The 17,646-nt window shown below is 29.6% G+C and overlaps 1 protein-coding gene across 2 annotated transcripts; it reads right to left on the reverse strand.

Moving 5' to 3' along the window:
• Positions 1-9,840: 9,840 nt before the first annotated feature.
• LOC100779011 (binding partner of ACD11 1) lies at positions 9,841-13,755 on the reverse strand. 2 transcript variants are annotated; one of them, XM_041012489.1, is made up of 8 exons: positions 13,490-13,755; positions 13,260-13,363; positions 12,717-12,792; positions 11,823-11,894; positions 11,671-11,745; positions 10,920-11,260; positions 10,544-10,667; positions 9,841-10,209 (listed from the first exon to the last, which is right to left on the reverse strand). In XM_041012489.1, the coding sequence occupies exons 1-8, from the start codon at positions 13,502-13,504 to the stop codon at positions 10,186-10,188; spliced, it is 831 nt and encodes a 276-aa protein (XP_040868423.1). In that variant the 5' UTR covers positions 13,505-13,755; the 3' UTR covers positions 9,841-10,185. The 2 variants fall into 2 exon arrangements, with proteins under 2 accessions (XP_040868423.1, XP_040868424.1); XM_041012490.1 differs by having other exon boundaries at positions 13,499-13,729.
• Positions 13,756-17,646: the final 3,891 nt, after the last annotated feature.

The following is a 17,646-nucleotide window of genomic DNA, read 5'->3' on the forward strand; positions in this document are numbered from 1 at the left end:
TGCCACCCACGACAGGTGACATGTGCACACGAGCACCCTAATAAGCCTCTAGTGTGTGCCACGCATAGCGAGTGACATACATACAAGAGCATATTACTATCACGACTCCAGTGAGTGACACACATGCAAGAGCATATCACCTTGGTGACTCCAGTACATGCCACCCAGAATGAGTGACATGTACGCACGAGCACCCTAACAAGCCTCTAGTGTATGTCACCCATGGCGAGTGACACACATGCAAGAGCACAACATTATGTCTCCAATATATGTTACTCACGGCGAGTGACATATATGTAAGAGCACATTATTAAGCCTCCAATATGTGTCACCCACGCTATGTGCGCACGGGCATATTGCTATGACTCCAGTATATGTCACCCACGATGAGTGACATATATGCAAGAGCATACTATCAAGCCTCTAGTACGTGTTATACATGGCACATGCGCACGAGCATCCTGCTATGTCTCCAATGTATACTGTCCATGGCGAGTGGCATACATGCAAGAGCGTATCAATACCACGACTCCAATATGTGCCACCCACGACAAGTGACATATATGCAGGAGCATATTACCATTTCTCCAGTGTGTGCCACCCATGGCGAGTGGCATGTATGCAAGAGCACGGTGCCCAAAACCTAGGTTGGACAATTCCCTGTTCAATCCTCCAAAGGGCTTGCAAAACCCAAGGTCCACCCTTGTTAATTCCTATTAATTTATACATCCATGTCTTCAGTACCTACCACTTTCTAAGAGGCGTGTATGCAAGAGCAAGCTCTTTCATCTCCAATACATGCCACCCACAACGAGTGTCATGTATGCAAGAGCACATCACTTACGTCGCACGCAAGACTCGTCAAACCCAAGCCTCGTGCTTGCTGATCCTTACAGGTCCACAAAATCTAAGGCCCATCCTTGGTAAGCCTCGACACAGCTTCGTAGGCTTGACTAAACCCAGGACAAACACATCCCTGGGTAAAGACTTTTTTTCATACCCCTTTGTGTTGCAGGATCTTAGTAGCTGTTTTGTCAGTATGTGAGCGGATTGCTGATGCTTTTATATCATGGTAATGGATACTATTATCTTTGAGTGGATTTTCTGTATTTAAAATAAAAAGTTTATTGTGCTTTCATATTAAAACAATCAAGTTGTTCTTCTTGAAGGGCCCCAATGTATATAGTGAAGCTAAGTTGGCATTTGTCATATACTTGTGGTACCTGAAAAAAAAGGTATGGAATTCATTACCGTGGTAGAATCTAAATATCTGATGTTGCTCTGTTATTTTCTTCTCTTCAGCTTGATGGTTGAATTTAATATCATTTACATGTGTTAGGGAACAACATATGTGTATGATTCCTTCTTTAGACCATATGTTGCAAAACATGAGACAGAAATTGATCGCAACTTGTTGGAACTAAGGACAAGGGCAGGAGATACTACAGTTTTGTATTGGCAAAAAGCTGCTAGTTATGGCTAGACTAGAATATTTGAAATTTTGTAGTATGTTGCTGCACAGTCAACACCTTCGCCACGCCCTGCTCAGGTATTCATTGAGCTTGTCTTGGTTTCTCTATTATTATGTTTGAGATGTGGCTTAACTATACATAGCACTTTGGTAGTTGAAACCTGCCACATAAGTCTGAAGAAATTTTTTTAAAAAAAAGCATTGCATGTGGGATCATGAATTGGGTGCAAAAATGTGTAGCTTTTAATAATTTTGGAGTGGCGAGTTGGAACAACTAACAATCTCACGTGATTTAATTAAGATATAGATAAGCTATGTTTATGTGTATTCTTAACTGGAGCTGAGCAATAATTAGAGCATTATTAGTTGGTATATAAGAATTGTAGAATCACCTTGATTTTGTGTTTTCGGTTTTCATGATCTTGAGGTGACTCTATTCCGATACATACATAGAAAGCCCATAATCAAATCAAGACCAAATAATGTTCGGATACTTTATTGCCATTTGCCAACGCTTAAGGAAACTCTTTGTTACATTGGGGTTTTTTTTTTTAACAATACAACCCAACTATGATACTCGTAAATGCTAAGTTTGAAATAGGAATAAAATTTTGTAGAAAACTAAATTAATAAGCATTGAACCAGAAGGTCCTTAGACTTGAATTAAAGTTGACATTTAATTTGGCATATATATTCGAGATGTGAATTCTATTTTTTCATCTCTTTATATTTAATGACTTTGTTTTTTTATAATTTAGTTTCCAAAAATTAGTAATATTTTATTTTATGTTACGTTGGAAAGCCACACTTTGATGGTTTAAAAAAACAAACCAAATAATAATAATAATAATGATAGTAGTAGTAGTGAAATGAGTCTGTTAAAACAAAAATGCCTTTATTATTCTTGCATGGTTCATTTAGATGGCAAATCAATCACAATTGTCTTATTAGGATAAAAAAAGCAGGTGAATTCTTAATTTCTTCTCCATCCCTGAGATATGGATTGGCACTTTAATTTGGAGACTAATGAAGTGGGAACATGCATTGTCTTGAACCCGACGATCACCTACACAACATGTGTGCTTTCTTCTCTGATAAAATATGGCACCAAGAAGAGTGAAGAAGTCAACGCAAGTGTAATATTTGATTTATGTTGTATACAATTTGATGGTCTTGTCTCTGCTACTAGCTTGCTCATATAATGCATTGCTTATCCAACAAATCTCTTATTGACACATTCACTTTCTCTTATTCCACAGCACACATATCTCACAAATTCATAAACATTGTTTAAGCAAGAGAGAGTCACTACTATTTGATTGAGCAAGTACCTGTTGCAGCTGCAACAGTGACAATCATTGGATCCTGTGGCGTTCAAATATCAACCACAGACCTGATGGTGGAAGTTACGCGCTCGTGATCCGTGCCAGCTACCTCCTCCATTTCAACGCAATAAGAGGCCAAGAGTTGCAAGATAAACAATAACACTCCTGAGAAATGAATGTGCTACAATTTTTACTTTTTTTTGTGTGGTAGCATATATATATATGTAAGTTGAAAATGAGTAATATTTATACCTTACAATTTGATAGCTATCATTTAAATTTGTTTCTATATTAATATTATGAGATGGTCAATAATGTGATATTGTAATGAAAATAATATTTTTAAATATTTTAATTTAAATTTAATATATTTTTTAATAAATTGATTCTGGTTGGTTTATTGTAAAATAAACAAAATAAAAAATATTAATGTTAAGTAACATCGGTTAGTTTAAAACTGATGTAGGAAGTGCCCTTACAATATCGGTTTTGACAAACAGGGATTGTGGAGCTTCACACTGCCAACTTTTTACATGAATATAAAACCATCCAATCTTGATTAAATGGTCATGCAGTGGAACATCAAATTTGAGTATGAACCTAGGAGTTTGTTGGCATAAATACACATTTTATATCCAATTGTTTCTTTTTTCTTTTCTCTTTTGTTGGATTGATGCCAACAAACAGTTAACATAGTATTTATAGTTAAATAGTTGAGTTCTCTAAGGTCTGGCTTAATTTTTATATTTGATGTGATTGTGAAAATTTAATTAAAAAAAATGTATTGGAAGTTTTCTTCCTTCTCCATTATAGTATCTTTTTTATTACCGTTATGTCAAAGACTAGGCACTCAAGAGTACTCCATTGTTATAAATTCTCTCTCCTTTTGTTTCTAAATCTTCTTTTGACGTAAATAAAGGAATTGTGGCTTGAAATTACTGTCAATATATCTTGAATGCTTTTATAAAACACACAATATTAACAACAAAGAGACAAATCTTAAAACAACATTTTAATAATTATTTAGTTGAGAATGAATTCATTTTTTATTAAAAATTTGTATAACATGTTATCACTTCAAATATTTTTTTTACTATCTTCACCTCTTAAATATTAAAGTATGTCTGTATAGTGATATTATGAACATATCTCCTCTCCCTAAAATTCTAATTTGAATATTTTAAAAATATCAATTGTAAGTTGGAGGTTTGGAGAACTTTACATTATTTTATTGGTACGTAACAAACACTTTCCGTCAACAATTTTATTTTTTGCTTCTTTCTTAAAACTTTATAACACAAAAACGTATGCCTTAAATAACTCACAATGAGGTGGAGTACATTATATAATAATAATAAGATATGTCTATATAGACATGTTATAATATATATATATATATATATATATATATATATATATATATATATATATATATTAAAATTAATATTTAATTCAATGCATAATAAAAGAAATTGTTACTTCATATATATCATATATTTAAAATTATACCTTGAATTACCATACTATCATAAATAGTAGATGCATAAGTAATACGTAGATAAAATCTAGTAGTGTCTTTACAAATAAACATGTATTCAGATAATACATTAAAATAAAATTAGCACACATATAAATGCATAATAAGAAAATTTGTTAGAAAATATTAAATTTAATGTAATCAAAGAAATATTGTAATAAAAATACGGACACACAAGTTTAGCCGTGTCTGTATTTTTGCTAGTTTATTTAATAGGAATCATTAAAAAGGTGATAGTATAAGGTGTTATATTAAAGATGAAATATTAACAAGTTATTAATTTGAGTGTCACTCAACTCAATTCCCTTAATCAATACTTGTATATGAAAAAAAAAAAAAAAAAACTTAACTGAGAGGAGAGAATTTCACTCAAGATGATTAATTAGAATTTTCGACAAAATTAATCATTTGCATGCCCGTAGATATTTCTTACCATAGTTACAAAAATATTAAAGATGAAATGTTTTGTGAAGCTCAAGCAAATGATATATGCAAAGTATTAATTGAAAAAATGGTACAATCACTCCCTTTTGATTAAAAAATAAAGAAAAATCAATTAGCAATGGTATTATTTTACAAGCAATATTTTGTTTTTTTGGCTACGTTTTACAAGTAATACTTTTAGTGCAGAGCAAGTAGTTGAATAGATTGCAGAAGACGTTGTGAAAATGAAAAAAAATAACAAATATGTAAGGAGGTGAATTAAAAGGGATAAAAATTGTAACGAGATAAATACTAAAATTAAGACCACTTGGGAGTGTTAGGTCTTAATTATTATCAGTGATCTATAAAAAAAAAATTATTGGGGATAAAAAATTATAATATTTTCAGAAAAAAATTATAATTTTTTTACAAAATAACTAATGTGTAGGAAAAATAATTTAAAATACCTATGTTTTTACAAATTATAATTGCTCTTTACATATTGTAATATTTTAAAAGTATTATATGATTTTCATTGTTAATACTAGAAAAAATTGGAAAGGTAAAGTAATAAAATTGATGTTCATTTATTCCCTCTTTTATTTTTTATAATTTTTTACATTCATTTAAAGAAAAAATATCTTACGGGGTAAAACAAATTTTTTATAGGGGGGAAAATAAATATTATTATATATATTCATGTAAAAAAAATCATGTGGTAATAATTACTCCCACACCTGTGCATGCGTCACTGATTACCTGTGATTACCAAATAAAAATTAAGATGGAGCAACAAAGGATTTAGATGAGATAGAATGGGATGAAACTTTGCCATTATTATCATTTCATTCCTATCACAATCAAAATATTTCAACCAAGTAAACATTTTAAAATTTCAGTACATTCTCTTTATTTCGTCACGTCCCGCCAATTCAAAGAAAAATAATATTCAGAATTTATGTTAAACATTGACTATAAGGTATGTAGCATAAAAACTGGCTATAAGGCATATATAAATAACGCAAGTTGAAACAAACATATATTCATTTTATATTAGGCATTTTTTATTTGAAGTTATTTTATAAATTTAGATGATTGCTCTAAATATTAACAATGTTCTCCTTTAGGGATGACAATGTGGGTCGACCCATCCCACTTTTGACTTAGCCAGCAGACTAGACATCTTGGTTTGTTCTGCTTATGAGCAGACAAATTTCACGTCATATTTAAAAAAAAAATTAAAACTAAATTTAAATTGTTAGATTACATTTAAAAAAATCAAAATTTTGATTAAGCATACATTCATTTATTTTTAAGAAAAAAGTATTAATAAATTATAATTATAATTATCTTGAAATGTATCTAAAATATAATTTACTAATTTATTCTTCTAAAAAATGAGTGTAGGTTAACAAATATTTGTGAGAATTCGCTAATGCACACTCACTTCTTCTTCTTCTTTAATGAAGGTGTTAACAAGATACATAACTAAAATTTTCTTAAATATAACCTCTTAACTCCTCATATAATTTATTTTTAATGTGTTCATAAAACACCATCAATTAATCTTAAAAAAAGTAAGACACAAAATAAAATTAAGGTTTAAGACATCACTTATGTGATTCTGACATTTTAGAAGGTCCACTTAAGCCATAAATTCATTAAAGAGATACTCTATTTAATTATATTTAAAATGGCTACTTGGATTTATTTTATGTATGGGATTGATTGGTCTCACATGCATGATGCATTCCACATGGTTCTCCAACTTCACTGTTTTATTTTTCTTTTTGTTTCAATACATATTTCGCGTTGGCAAATGTGGATTGAAAGCCAAGAATCCTTTTGGCTTCTTCTTTAAATTAAGGGTCTATCGGTACTGAACACAATCGATAGGCAGTTAGGCACTTTCTCAACTTCAATTTCTCCCTTTTTTTACGAAATAAAGAAAAATGAAAACTTGTTCCTTACCTAAATTGAGATAAACTATTAATTTATATTTAATTATTTGTCTTCATCTTGTGGTTGACACTAAAGTGCACATGTATTCTTGCTTGTTTTATTAGAGATAATGCAACAGCAATGCGTTTACTATAAGCATGTAATGACAGTCTATTTATTGAAGGATGTAGAGAGCACACTAACTCACTAAGTCAAGAACACAAAAGAAATTAAAATAGCCAATAGTTTAGTTCAAGTAAAGTAAAATTGTTTTATTCTATTCCAATGTTGAATCCAATCCAATCTTTTTACAACCGCGTTGATAATTATCTTCAATTGCTTACTTTGCCTTCTATCAGTTGGTTCCATTCGCATACACACAGTAGATAGATAGTCTTTTAAAGATGTAAAAGCATTAATTTGAGGAGTCATGATGCAGGCCATTTTGAGATAGAAAATAAAAATTTGAAGTACTATTTCCCAAAGTTGTTAAACTTGGAAACGGAAATTTTATTGTTTTTATCTGAAAAGAAGTAGAATGGTAAGTGAATTTTTCTTGAGCCAACTCCCCATTTCCAAGTCAGAACAAGAAGGAAAAGGAGAATCATATCATAATCAACTTTTAGAAACTGGGTCATTGATGTTGTGGGCTGTTTTGAAAGGCACGGGATACTTGCATAAATTTTGCATTTACACAATCTTCATATACTCTTATATATTAAACGTGTGAAACAATTGATGTAAGATTGATTTAGTTTAACCAGTGACATTAGGTTTGAATATTAGATATGCAGTTATGTAAATATTTAGAAGAGAAACTTTGTTATTCATAATAATCTTATCTGAATCACACAGAATTATCTTGAGTGAAAAATCTAGACAAAAAAATCTTTTACTGAATGGTGTCCATAGTAATCATACGCGACTCAAACATAATTATCTCCAGTAAAAAATACTTTTGTTTTAAACCCAAAAAAATCTTACAGAATGGCATAGAGTATATACTATGCGCTCAATTATGTTTCTACAACTCAACTACTTATGATGATGGGTCCATAAATTTTACGTTGTGGGGGCAAAATTTCTATAAATAATTTTGTAGAGACAAACTTATGTTATAGATTAAATTTTTATAATTTATTTCATATTATGGGGCAATTTATAACTATATATATTATTAGTAATTTTTTTAAAACTTTGTGGGGATAATTGTCCCCGTTGTTATATGAGTGGATCTGTCTCTGACTACTTACCCTTCCTCTTTCTTTCCTGTGATGCATTGTTTGGGTTGACATTTGCCTGTGTATATGTGTCTTTTTGGTTATGTAACTTACCGGAAACACTATTTGATTAATCTAATGGTCTAAAATGAAGAAAAATGGTCTAAAAGTCCCCAAAGAAACCAAATCCAAAGTCATTGAATTTGTTCCCCTACCGAAATCAGGTTGATGCCCTCTAAATAGATTTTGTCTGGTAAAATTTTTAAAATTAATTCCTCATAAACCAATCCCTTCAAAACTAATATTACTAATAAAATCTAAAAGAATCCTATAATGTAGGGTTATAAAACCGGTTTGAATTGACCGGTTAAACCAGTTCAATTGAAAACCACTGGTTTAAATAGTGATATATCAATCTGAATTAAATGTTACTGAAACAAGGACTTTCTCTCAACTGATCCGAATGAGTTAGTGACCCCAATGACTTTAGAAATGAACCAATATATTGTGAACTTTTTAAATAATTTTTTAAAGTAACAAACTATAGGTTATAAATGTTATTTTTATTTAAAAAGTAACAAATTTTTTTTTTATTTTTAAGATATATCAGTTCATTCAATTGGACCAATGAGTCATTACGCTTAACCCAATTGATCACAGAACTGAATTATATTCACAGTTAACTTTTCATGTTTCACACATTTATAATCATTATTTTTTATTTTTTTGACAGACACATTTATAATCATTAGATGAAGATTGATCAACTCAAATTTTAAATGTTTTCAAATCTAATTTTATTGAGATATAAGTTTTTTTTAGAGGAGTTGAGATCTAAGTTATAACTAATTATTATTTTAAACTTTAAACGCCTATGTGTAATCATTAGACTAATATAATTGACCGATTACACTAGATTTTTTTTTTCTTAACAGTACTATACGACCAAAATGACCTAACTAATACAACACAATACAGCAATCCAGATCCGTTGATCTCAGGCCAATAACATTGCTATAAACATTGATTTACTATTCCTACAGCTGTGTCTTATCATAATTCCTGATGTTGACTCTTGGGACATGTATACACCAATTGGCCTCTTGACCTATCCTATTTGGCACCTCCATATGAGGCTGAAGACAAGTAGCTATCAATCTGAGGCGAGTTGTTAGGTGCATAAGAAAAAATCTCATTAATTAATTATTTAGGATCCTTTGATTTAAAGGAATGAAAAATATGTAAAAATAAATTGAAATGAAGAGATAAAATATTTAAATTAAAATAGAGTATAAAGGTTAAAATCCACACCAATTTTTGAAACTTTCATCTCAAATCCATCCAAGTGTAATTAATCCAAAGATTACCTTACTCTTGCTCATGTAATAAACATGCAGTCAATCAAAGTCCTGTGCACAAGAATTCTTGTTTTTACAGAATGTGAACACTTTTGAGCATCCAAATGCGATGCAACATGTTTATGGAAATATTTTATTAGAGATAATGACAGAGAAGGACCATTGACAAAAAGATAAAAAACAGGACATGGCTAGCACGTGAAACAACAATTGATGACTGTACAAATTCAAAAATATATCTAACAGTTTAGAACTATAGTAGTAGTATTCAAATTTTTGTCTGTATGCTGAGGAACACTTTGATTAGCCGACAAGACCGCCACCATATTGGTCAAAAGTGGAGTGCACTAATGTCCATTATTACGCCTGCCAGGATCCTAACCATTGTGACTATTATTAGAGCATGGTCAAAACTGAAAAGTATATGCTTGACTATGCTTGTTATTTTTCATCCATGTTCATTTTGAAGCACACACAAATTTGAACGAATTGAGCTAACACAACACAATTCTTTACAATTTTTATCAATTGAATAAGCAAAGAAATGAAATTGTAGTCTGCAAGATGATAATTTCCCACGGAAATCTTTGAACCATATGTCAAGTTATACACGCACAATTTTTTTGAACTTTGACAGAAGAAATGCAGTAGCATCACACCTATAATTTCCTTTTCACAAAAGGGAAAAAAGCCAAAATCACTCGTGCTAAATGATATAGAAGCAACAACTAAAACAACAGAGTGACAAAAGAATACAAAAAATAGGATTAAATTGAATCACCGCACTTGCCACATGCATCTAACTGTTGAAGGGCAGAAAGAAAGCAGCGCATGCTCTGAAAGACCAAATAGTTTCAAACACATGTTCTGAAAGACCTGATGAAATGACTTGATTACCAAAAATTGTGGCCTATGCAGCAGCCACTGACGGTTCCTGCATCAATGAATGAAACCATGTTATCAACTCATAATATGTTCTCTTCTACACAATATTATTTTCTCTTCCACTCATTATATGTTTTCCTTAACAAAAGAAAAAATTATAGGTTTAAAATTTGGAATAAACTTAGATGTAGTTCTTTAGGTTTATAGATTTCACCACAGTAATCTGTATAATAAAGGTTTGCGTTAAAGATTAACATAGATTATTGAGCTGAAACTTCAATTATGATTGGAAAACAACACCAAAAACAATTATGGAACTACGTCTAAGTTTTTTCCTTAATTTTTTTTCTCTTTATGACTGACATTGCAAGAGCATATCAAACCTTTGCTGTCAAGTTTGAAACAGCCAAATGAAATTTTTCTCTAGTTTTAGTACTTGCAACATGTCCAGCCTTTGCCACCTTGCTAAAAGCACCGTTAAACCATGCTGTTCCAGCAGTCACATATCTGCAACAGACGAGGACAAACCATTAACAAGCATATCTTTTATAATCATCATCCAAATAACATACAACCTCAGGGTCAAATTAAGTCATAAGGATCATCAAGCATATTTAATTTCTCTCCAACATGTAGTTAATCCAGGTAATAGACTTTTTATTTCCCTGTTGGATCTTACCACAAAATCATAACAATTTCATGGAGAAATTCAAGTGCAGAAATGGAGATCATGTATCATTCTATTGTATTCAACCACACCTGCTTGTTTTGACAGCTGATCCAGTGTTATTTATCTTCCTCTCAGCTGCAATTATTGCTGCCATTGTCTTATCCGAAACCTGAAGCCTCTGATCCACAGACTTGACTTTCTGGTTCACTGCAGCAATGCCTACTGTCAATTTCTCTGTGAGTCCAACTCTCTTGTCCAAAGAAATGACCTTTGCAGATGCATTGGCAGTCAACTGATGCTTTTCATCAAATGCTTTAGCTTTGTTCACTGCATCTTGTCTTATTGCTGAACCTTTTGCCAGCATACTTGTAACTGCATCTTGTGCTTTACTAAGGTAGATTCTTCTATTGGTGGGGCTGGCTTTCCCCTCCTGAAAGAGATATAGTATAGCAGACCATGAGCTCAATCAGAAAACAAAATGTTAACAGTTTTATTAATTGTTTCCTAGCTACAAAGTTAACAGAATGCAGTGCTTAAGATTATAAGCAAGTGATGCAAGATTGACACAATGCAAGAAACCCTCAAAATAGTTAAGATTGTTATTGACATAACTTGCTTAAAACAAAATATCATGATTGAAACTTTCTTCTTTAACAGTTTTCAGAATTGCGGTGTTAAAGTAATCCAATATATTCAAAACACACTCAAATGTACTAACAAAGCCCTGGGTATAATAAAAATAAATACAACTACTTTTTAGCCAACTCCAAATGCCCATGAAGAACAGATCATCAAGAGAAATGGATCATGCAAAATCTTAATCTGGATTTTGGGTTTTACCTCAATACTCAAGGAGACATTCTCAGAATTCTCAGAAGGAGCAACATTTATAGCATTTTCCACCACCCTTACTTCCTGCAATAATTGCTTCTGATAAGCTCTAAATTTTACATCAATATGTGCACTATGATGAGAGTTCTTGCTGTACTTACCTCCATTTCACGATTTGGTACATAGTTCTCAGCTGGAGTTATCTTCACAACCTGGTCTACTATAGTTGCTCCCTGAGAAAAAGGCAACAAAAGTTTTATTCCCACAAGCCAAAAGGGCAAAAGCTTACACAAGATGTATAAGTTCTCAATTCAATATCAAGACCAAAATGTCATCATGTCATAGGATAACAACCCAGAAGAGGAAAGGAATTGACTCAAACATTAGTAAAGATATCCAAATAGACATTGCTAAAGAAATATAGACCTTTCTGATGTGGAAAAAGGTTAGACTCTGTAATTTGTAATTCTAATTGCAATATATCAGTACTTTGACTACTTTCAAATTAAAATGATATGATGCTAACTTAAAGCTAAATTCTAATATATTAAAAAATACAGCAGACTTTTACATAAATGGCATCTTGATTCTTAAGGATTTCAGTATTAAGGTTTCCTTCAGGAGTTCAAGCCTATCTGACTTGCACCTGAATCTGATATGCATCATTCATCAGAAGTCAAGTCACTTTCCTTCCTTTTCTTTGAAGTGAGCTGCATTAAGTGAAAGAGATCTCTTTCAGAAACCTAGTTACTCCATGGGTACCAATGTACCATGTAAGTTGTGTTTTCTTTTTCTTAATGACCCATAGTAAGATGTGCAATCCTACAACACATCTCAGTACCTAGTACCTATCATGTCAATATGAAAAGTTACTCAAATCCACATTGTGAGCCACTCAAACAACAAAAACAGAAACACGGAACTAAATTATGTGGCAAACACCGTGTCACTCGAACTCAACGCAACCAAACACCACTGTGTAATTTCTAAAATGAACCAACTTATATCCTGCCATAGCTCCACTAACAAAATCATAAAAGGAAAAGAGGCATTACCGACAACAATAATGCAATTTCAAGGGCTTTGGGATCTTTAAATGTCACATATGCAGTCTTTGATTTCCCATCTTCACTGCAACAAACAGACACACAAAATGCAATCATATTGAATTTGACTTCTCTCAGCAAGCATGGGAAAAAAAATTAAAAATACACGAGGAGTTCGAATCCTAAAGCAGAAGACTTCGAGTTTATCTTCAATTACTTTGCTTAACTAAGATAAGGTAACAAAAAGGAAAGTAGATTAATGCACTGTGACAGCACAATTTACACTAACAGCTAAAATTGTTAAAAACTGACCTGTCCTTTGTTTTATATTGATTTAATTAATACAACTTTAAATTATTTAAACCAAAATTAAGAACACCCCATATTTCTTCTCAGTCTTTTCCAACCTCTACCCCCTTTTTCCTTGTCGGAGTTGTGAAGATTGGAACTTGAAAAAACTGAATCCAAGCAACAAAAACATGTACCCCCCCCCCCCCCCCCCCCCCCCCAAAAAAAAACAAATTGAACTTATTTGGCATTAAAAGTACCCACCTCAGGATCTCAACATGCTCGATTTCTCCAGAAAAGGAGAAGAACTCGTGAATCTCTCTCACACCAGCTAGATCTGAAAGCTGCTTAACTTGAACAGTCCTCGTCTGAGATAATCAACACAGAGAGATAGAGAGAGCCAGAAACAGAAAATCAAATAATGCTCCAATTACAACAAGCAAGGGGTAAAAAGACGGGGTTTTGAATTCAAAGAAGAAGTAAGAGCTTATTACCTCAGTTACCTGCATTGCGATTTACTCAGTGGAAACTGTATCTGTTCTGAGAGCTGAGTTGTTGAAGAGAGAGAAGGGTGGTGCGTGCGACGTTCTTCAGAGTGATGTTGTGTCACCGAACAGAATAGAGTTGCATTGAAGAAGAACGCAGAGAGAAAGAAATAACAGGAATGTGTGGTGTTAGAATGTAATCATGTCCTCAGGTACCTCGTAAAGACCAGGAACAATGCAGTGATTCTCACGTAAATTCCATAATTGTCCCTTTAAAGTCTCGGTGATCACTTTATTTTTCTTTTTTTTTAAATAAAAAAAGATACTGGATCTTTGAAGCAACAATTTTTTCTTCTTTATTTGGGGTATGTTTGATAGACATGGTGAAAAGTAATGAATAAAAAATGAAAGAGAGTTTAAAGTAGTAGTGGATTCAGAAAAAAAAATTAGTAGGGACAAAAAATAGTTTCATATTTTTCTAAAAAAATTATATATGTTTTATTAGAAATGATAATAAAAAAATAAAAAATAATAAAATTTAAAAGGATAAAGTGAGTAAAATTAGTATCAATTTATTCCTTTTTTTTATCTTTTACAACTATTTATATTTATCTTATTAAAAAAATATCTTGTGACGACAAGATGTATTTTTTTATTGGTGTAAAAAAATATTTATTCAATATATTTAAGTAAAAAATGAATTACTTTGTGGGAATAATTGTCACATTACATTTCATATAGATTCGCCAATGACTTCAAGTAAAATGGTTTATAATTAAGGAATTTGACACAAGTGATTAATATGTTAAATTTATTTCTGCTTGATCTTTGGCGAAATAATAATTTGTCAGTTTTACTTTTCGTTTAATCGAACTTTAGATTCATCAGAATTTCTTTTCATTTATAAATTAAAGGATTAAAACAAAAAAAATAATTTGGTAAAGATACAAGAGAGTGTAAAAGGGATAAAACATCTAAGTTAAAATATTTTGATAGGTCAAAAAATAAAAAATAAATGAATAAAAAAAAAATCAATTATGTATTTTTAAATAGTCAATTGTTTTATGTTAATGTTGAAAGTGTGAGAAAATAGTGTTTCTCTACTTTCACTCTCTCCCATTTGGGATAAAAGTTGTATTCTATGAAACTCATTTTTCAAATATTTTACACATAATTAACCCCCCTATCAAACAAAAACATTATTTTCTTTTACCTTAAATCAACTCAATTAACTTCTCACTCACATTCACTCCTTAAACCAAACACCCTTGATGTATTTAAATTTGTTTGTGTACTGGAATTTGCAAAATATTTTCTAACTTTAATCAAAATATAACCAAAATTTCTTGATTATAAACTGGTTTTAAATATATATATATATATATATATATATATATATATATATATATATATATATATATATATATAATAATCCTTATTTAGGTCTCACTTGGAGTTTTTTTGGATACAAGTCTCACTTGGACTGATACTTAGTTGTAAGTTTTTCAAAAATTCTAAAAACAATAATCAGTTTTTAGATTAAATATTTTATATAATTTTTAGTTTAAAAAACTTAATTTAAAAGTTATCTATCATTATAAATAGTTTCAAGGTGTATTTATGAAGGGGTGACAACAACTATCAAATTCTATTATTCTAATGATGGAAAGAGCTATTGTGAAATATAGGGAGGGTGTACTTTTTTAAAATTAAATCAAATTTACATTATTTTTAAATGAATGTAAAAGTGTTTTAATTAAAATTGAACTAATCATTTCAACTCTATTTTTATAAAATATATTTTATTTTAAAAATAACATTTTATACATTCAAAGGTAAATTTATATGAAATATATTTTTTTATTAAAAAAAAAAGCTTATTCTTATACATTATCATTGTAAAAAAAAAATACATTATTAAAAAATTAAAAATTACATTATCATTGTAAAAAAATTACATTATTAAAGTAATTATTATAAAATTTAACATAATTATTATTATATATAATAATTTTTAATTAGATGATAAAGTAAGAACTCTTTACACTATCACATTATTTATTCCTAAAACAAATATTTAAATTTTAAGTATAAAATTGAATGAAGATTAGTTTAATAACATTTTTTAAAAAAATATTATGGGTTGGCTTATGTGTTAGCCTTTCTTTTGTAAGAGGGTAACAGACTTTCAATGTTAAGAAAACAATATCCCATTTAAATTTTACAGTTTAATAGTCGATATAAAAATTTATTTAATTAAAATTATCATTCATATTGAAAAATTATTATAAAAATTAATAAATTTATTATATATAATAAGATTGTGATCACAGTATAAAATTATTTTATATTATTGTCATATTTTTTTCATTTTATGTCACCGATGTGCTAAAAAAATCTTAAAAAGATTATTTTTGTCAACATATTGCACTTTTATGGTTATTAAAAATAGTAAAAAAATTATTAAGTGTGATTTGGTGTTTGATTTTTTTATAAAAAAAAGAAATAGTGTTTTTCATACAAATAGTATGTATTTTTTTCGTACAAATAATATGCATGGCTGTTTTATTATTTTTAAAATATTATTACTGTGTGACTGGATTTGATTAAATATATTATAAAAAAAAATTCAACAAGCAATAAATAGCATAAGGAATCTAGTCCACCAAGTGGCTACTTATACACCAAATAACCAACACCATTAAATCATTGAAATAACGCAGAACAAGACAACATTCGTTGTATTCGTATTGGGTATTACATTTACCTATTAAGATAGCAAAAAAAAACACTCTGATAACACCATCAATGTCCTTATCTAGAAGAAAAAATCATAATAATAGAGTCGTGTGAGTTGGGAAGTCATACAGAATGATGCTATACACACGAAAAATGTTAATAACCATGCATACATTTTTAATAGTATTTATTAAGTGAAATCATATAATAATCTCGTTAATAAAGAGTGATATAAGATTGTATTTAATAATAAAAAATTGTAAAAATATTAAATATTTGCGTATGTTTATTGTTAACCTTTCCTTTAGAGAATTGTTCAATGAACCTAAGCTGCACTGTTGCAAAGCCTTCAAGAATTCTTCATATATATATATATATACACACTAACCATCGAATATTGGAACATACAAATTTGATATGTTGACCTCATTCACATCAGAAATTCCAAAGAAACTTCAGACTCCTTGTACAAACACAATGTCGTACCTCTGGTCTTGCACCCTTTTGAATCACGGAAATGCTTCTTTATTATTTTCTCATTTGAAAAATATACGGGTATTCTTTATAGGGCGTTTGTCCCTAACTAATAATTTCTTACACTTTCTAACAAACGAACGAAATTATTATAGAATAAAGAAAAGAAGGTCGTACCCGGAAAAAAAACGAAATTATCTAGAAAATAAATTATTTTTAAATTGCTACGTATGCTATAACTAATTTTATGAGTTTAATGGTTATATACTGATTATAAAATATTTTTATATTATCATTTAATCATAATTTATTGTTAATATAATTTTTAAAATAATTATCATAAAAATCAATAAATTTATTGTATATAGTATTATGATTGAATAACAATATAAAATTTAATCGTTTTTCTCTAATTTTATTAAGTAAATTGATTAAAGCATTTTCTAGATAAATGAATCATCATTTCATATGTAAATCTAATTCATATATAAATTATTAAGATTAAAACTGAATAATTATGTCTATTTTAAAAAATATATACATTTATTTTTAATCTTAAGTATTTCACACTCAGACAAAATACTAAATTAGTCCATTATAAGTTATATTTGTTTCATGTGTGAGACTAGTGCTTTACACTAGACTCAACTTATGTTGATTATATGTTATGCGGGTTAATATGTCATCAACAATTTTATATATAATGAAAATTTTGTCAATGAATTATAATTATATATTGTTTTAGTTTATTCTTCTACATTTTATCAAAATTAAACAACTATAAATATATAATAAAAACTCTTATTTTTTTATATTTTTTAAAATAAACTTGATGACAACCTTTATGTATATCCGCAAAGTATGAAACTGTTTTAAATTCATATAAAATTTGAAAAATATAATAAAAAATAATTAAACAATATATTTGAAAATAAAATTATCTCATAAAAATA

This window comes from Glycine max, chromosome 19 (assembly GCF_000004515.6).
Source record: "Glycine max cultivar Williams 82 chromosome 19, Glycine_max_v4.0, whole genome shotgun sequence".
Lineage (NCBI taxonomy): Eukaryota > Viridiplantae > Streptophyta > Magnoliopsida > Fabales > Fabaceae > Glycine > Glycine max.

Excerpts from the sequence above, each read along its gene's own strand:
- LOC100779011 (XM_041012489.1), bottom strand. Across the intron at positions 11,746-11,822 it reads TACCAAATCGTGAAATGGAG|GAAGTAAGGGTGGTGGAAAA; the intron begins GTAAGTACAGCA and ends CAATTATTGCAG. Across the intron at positions 10,668-10,919 it reads TCAGCTGTCAAAACAAGCAG|ATATGTGACTGCTGGAACAG; the intron begins GTGTGGTTGAAT and ends CGTCTGTTGCAG.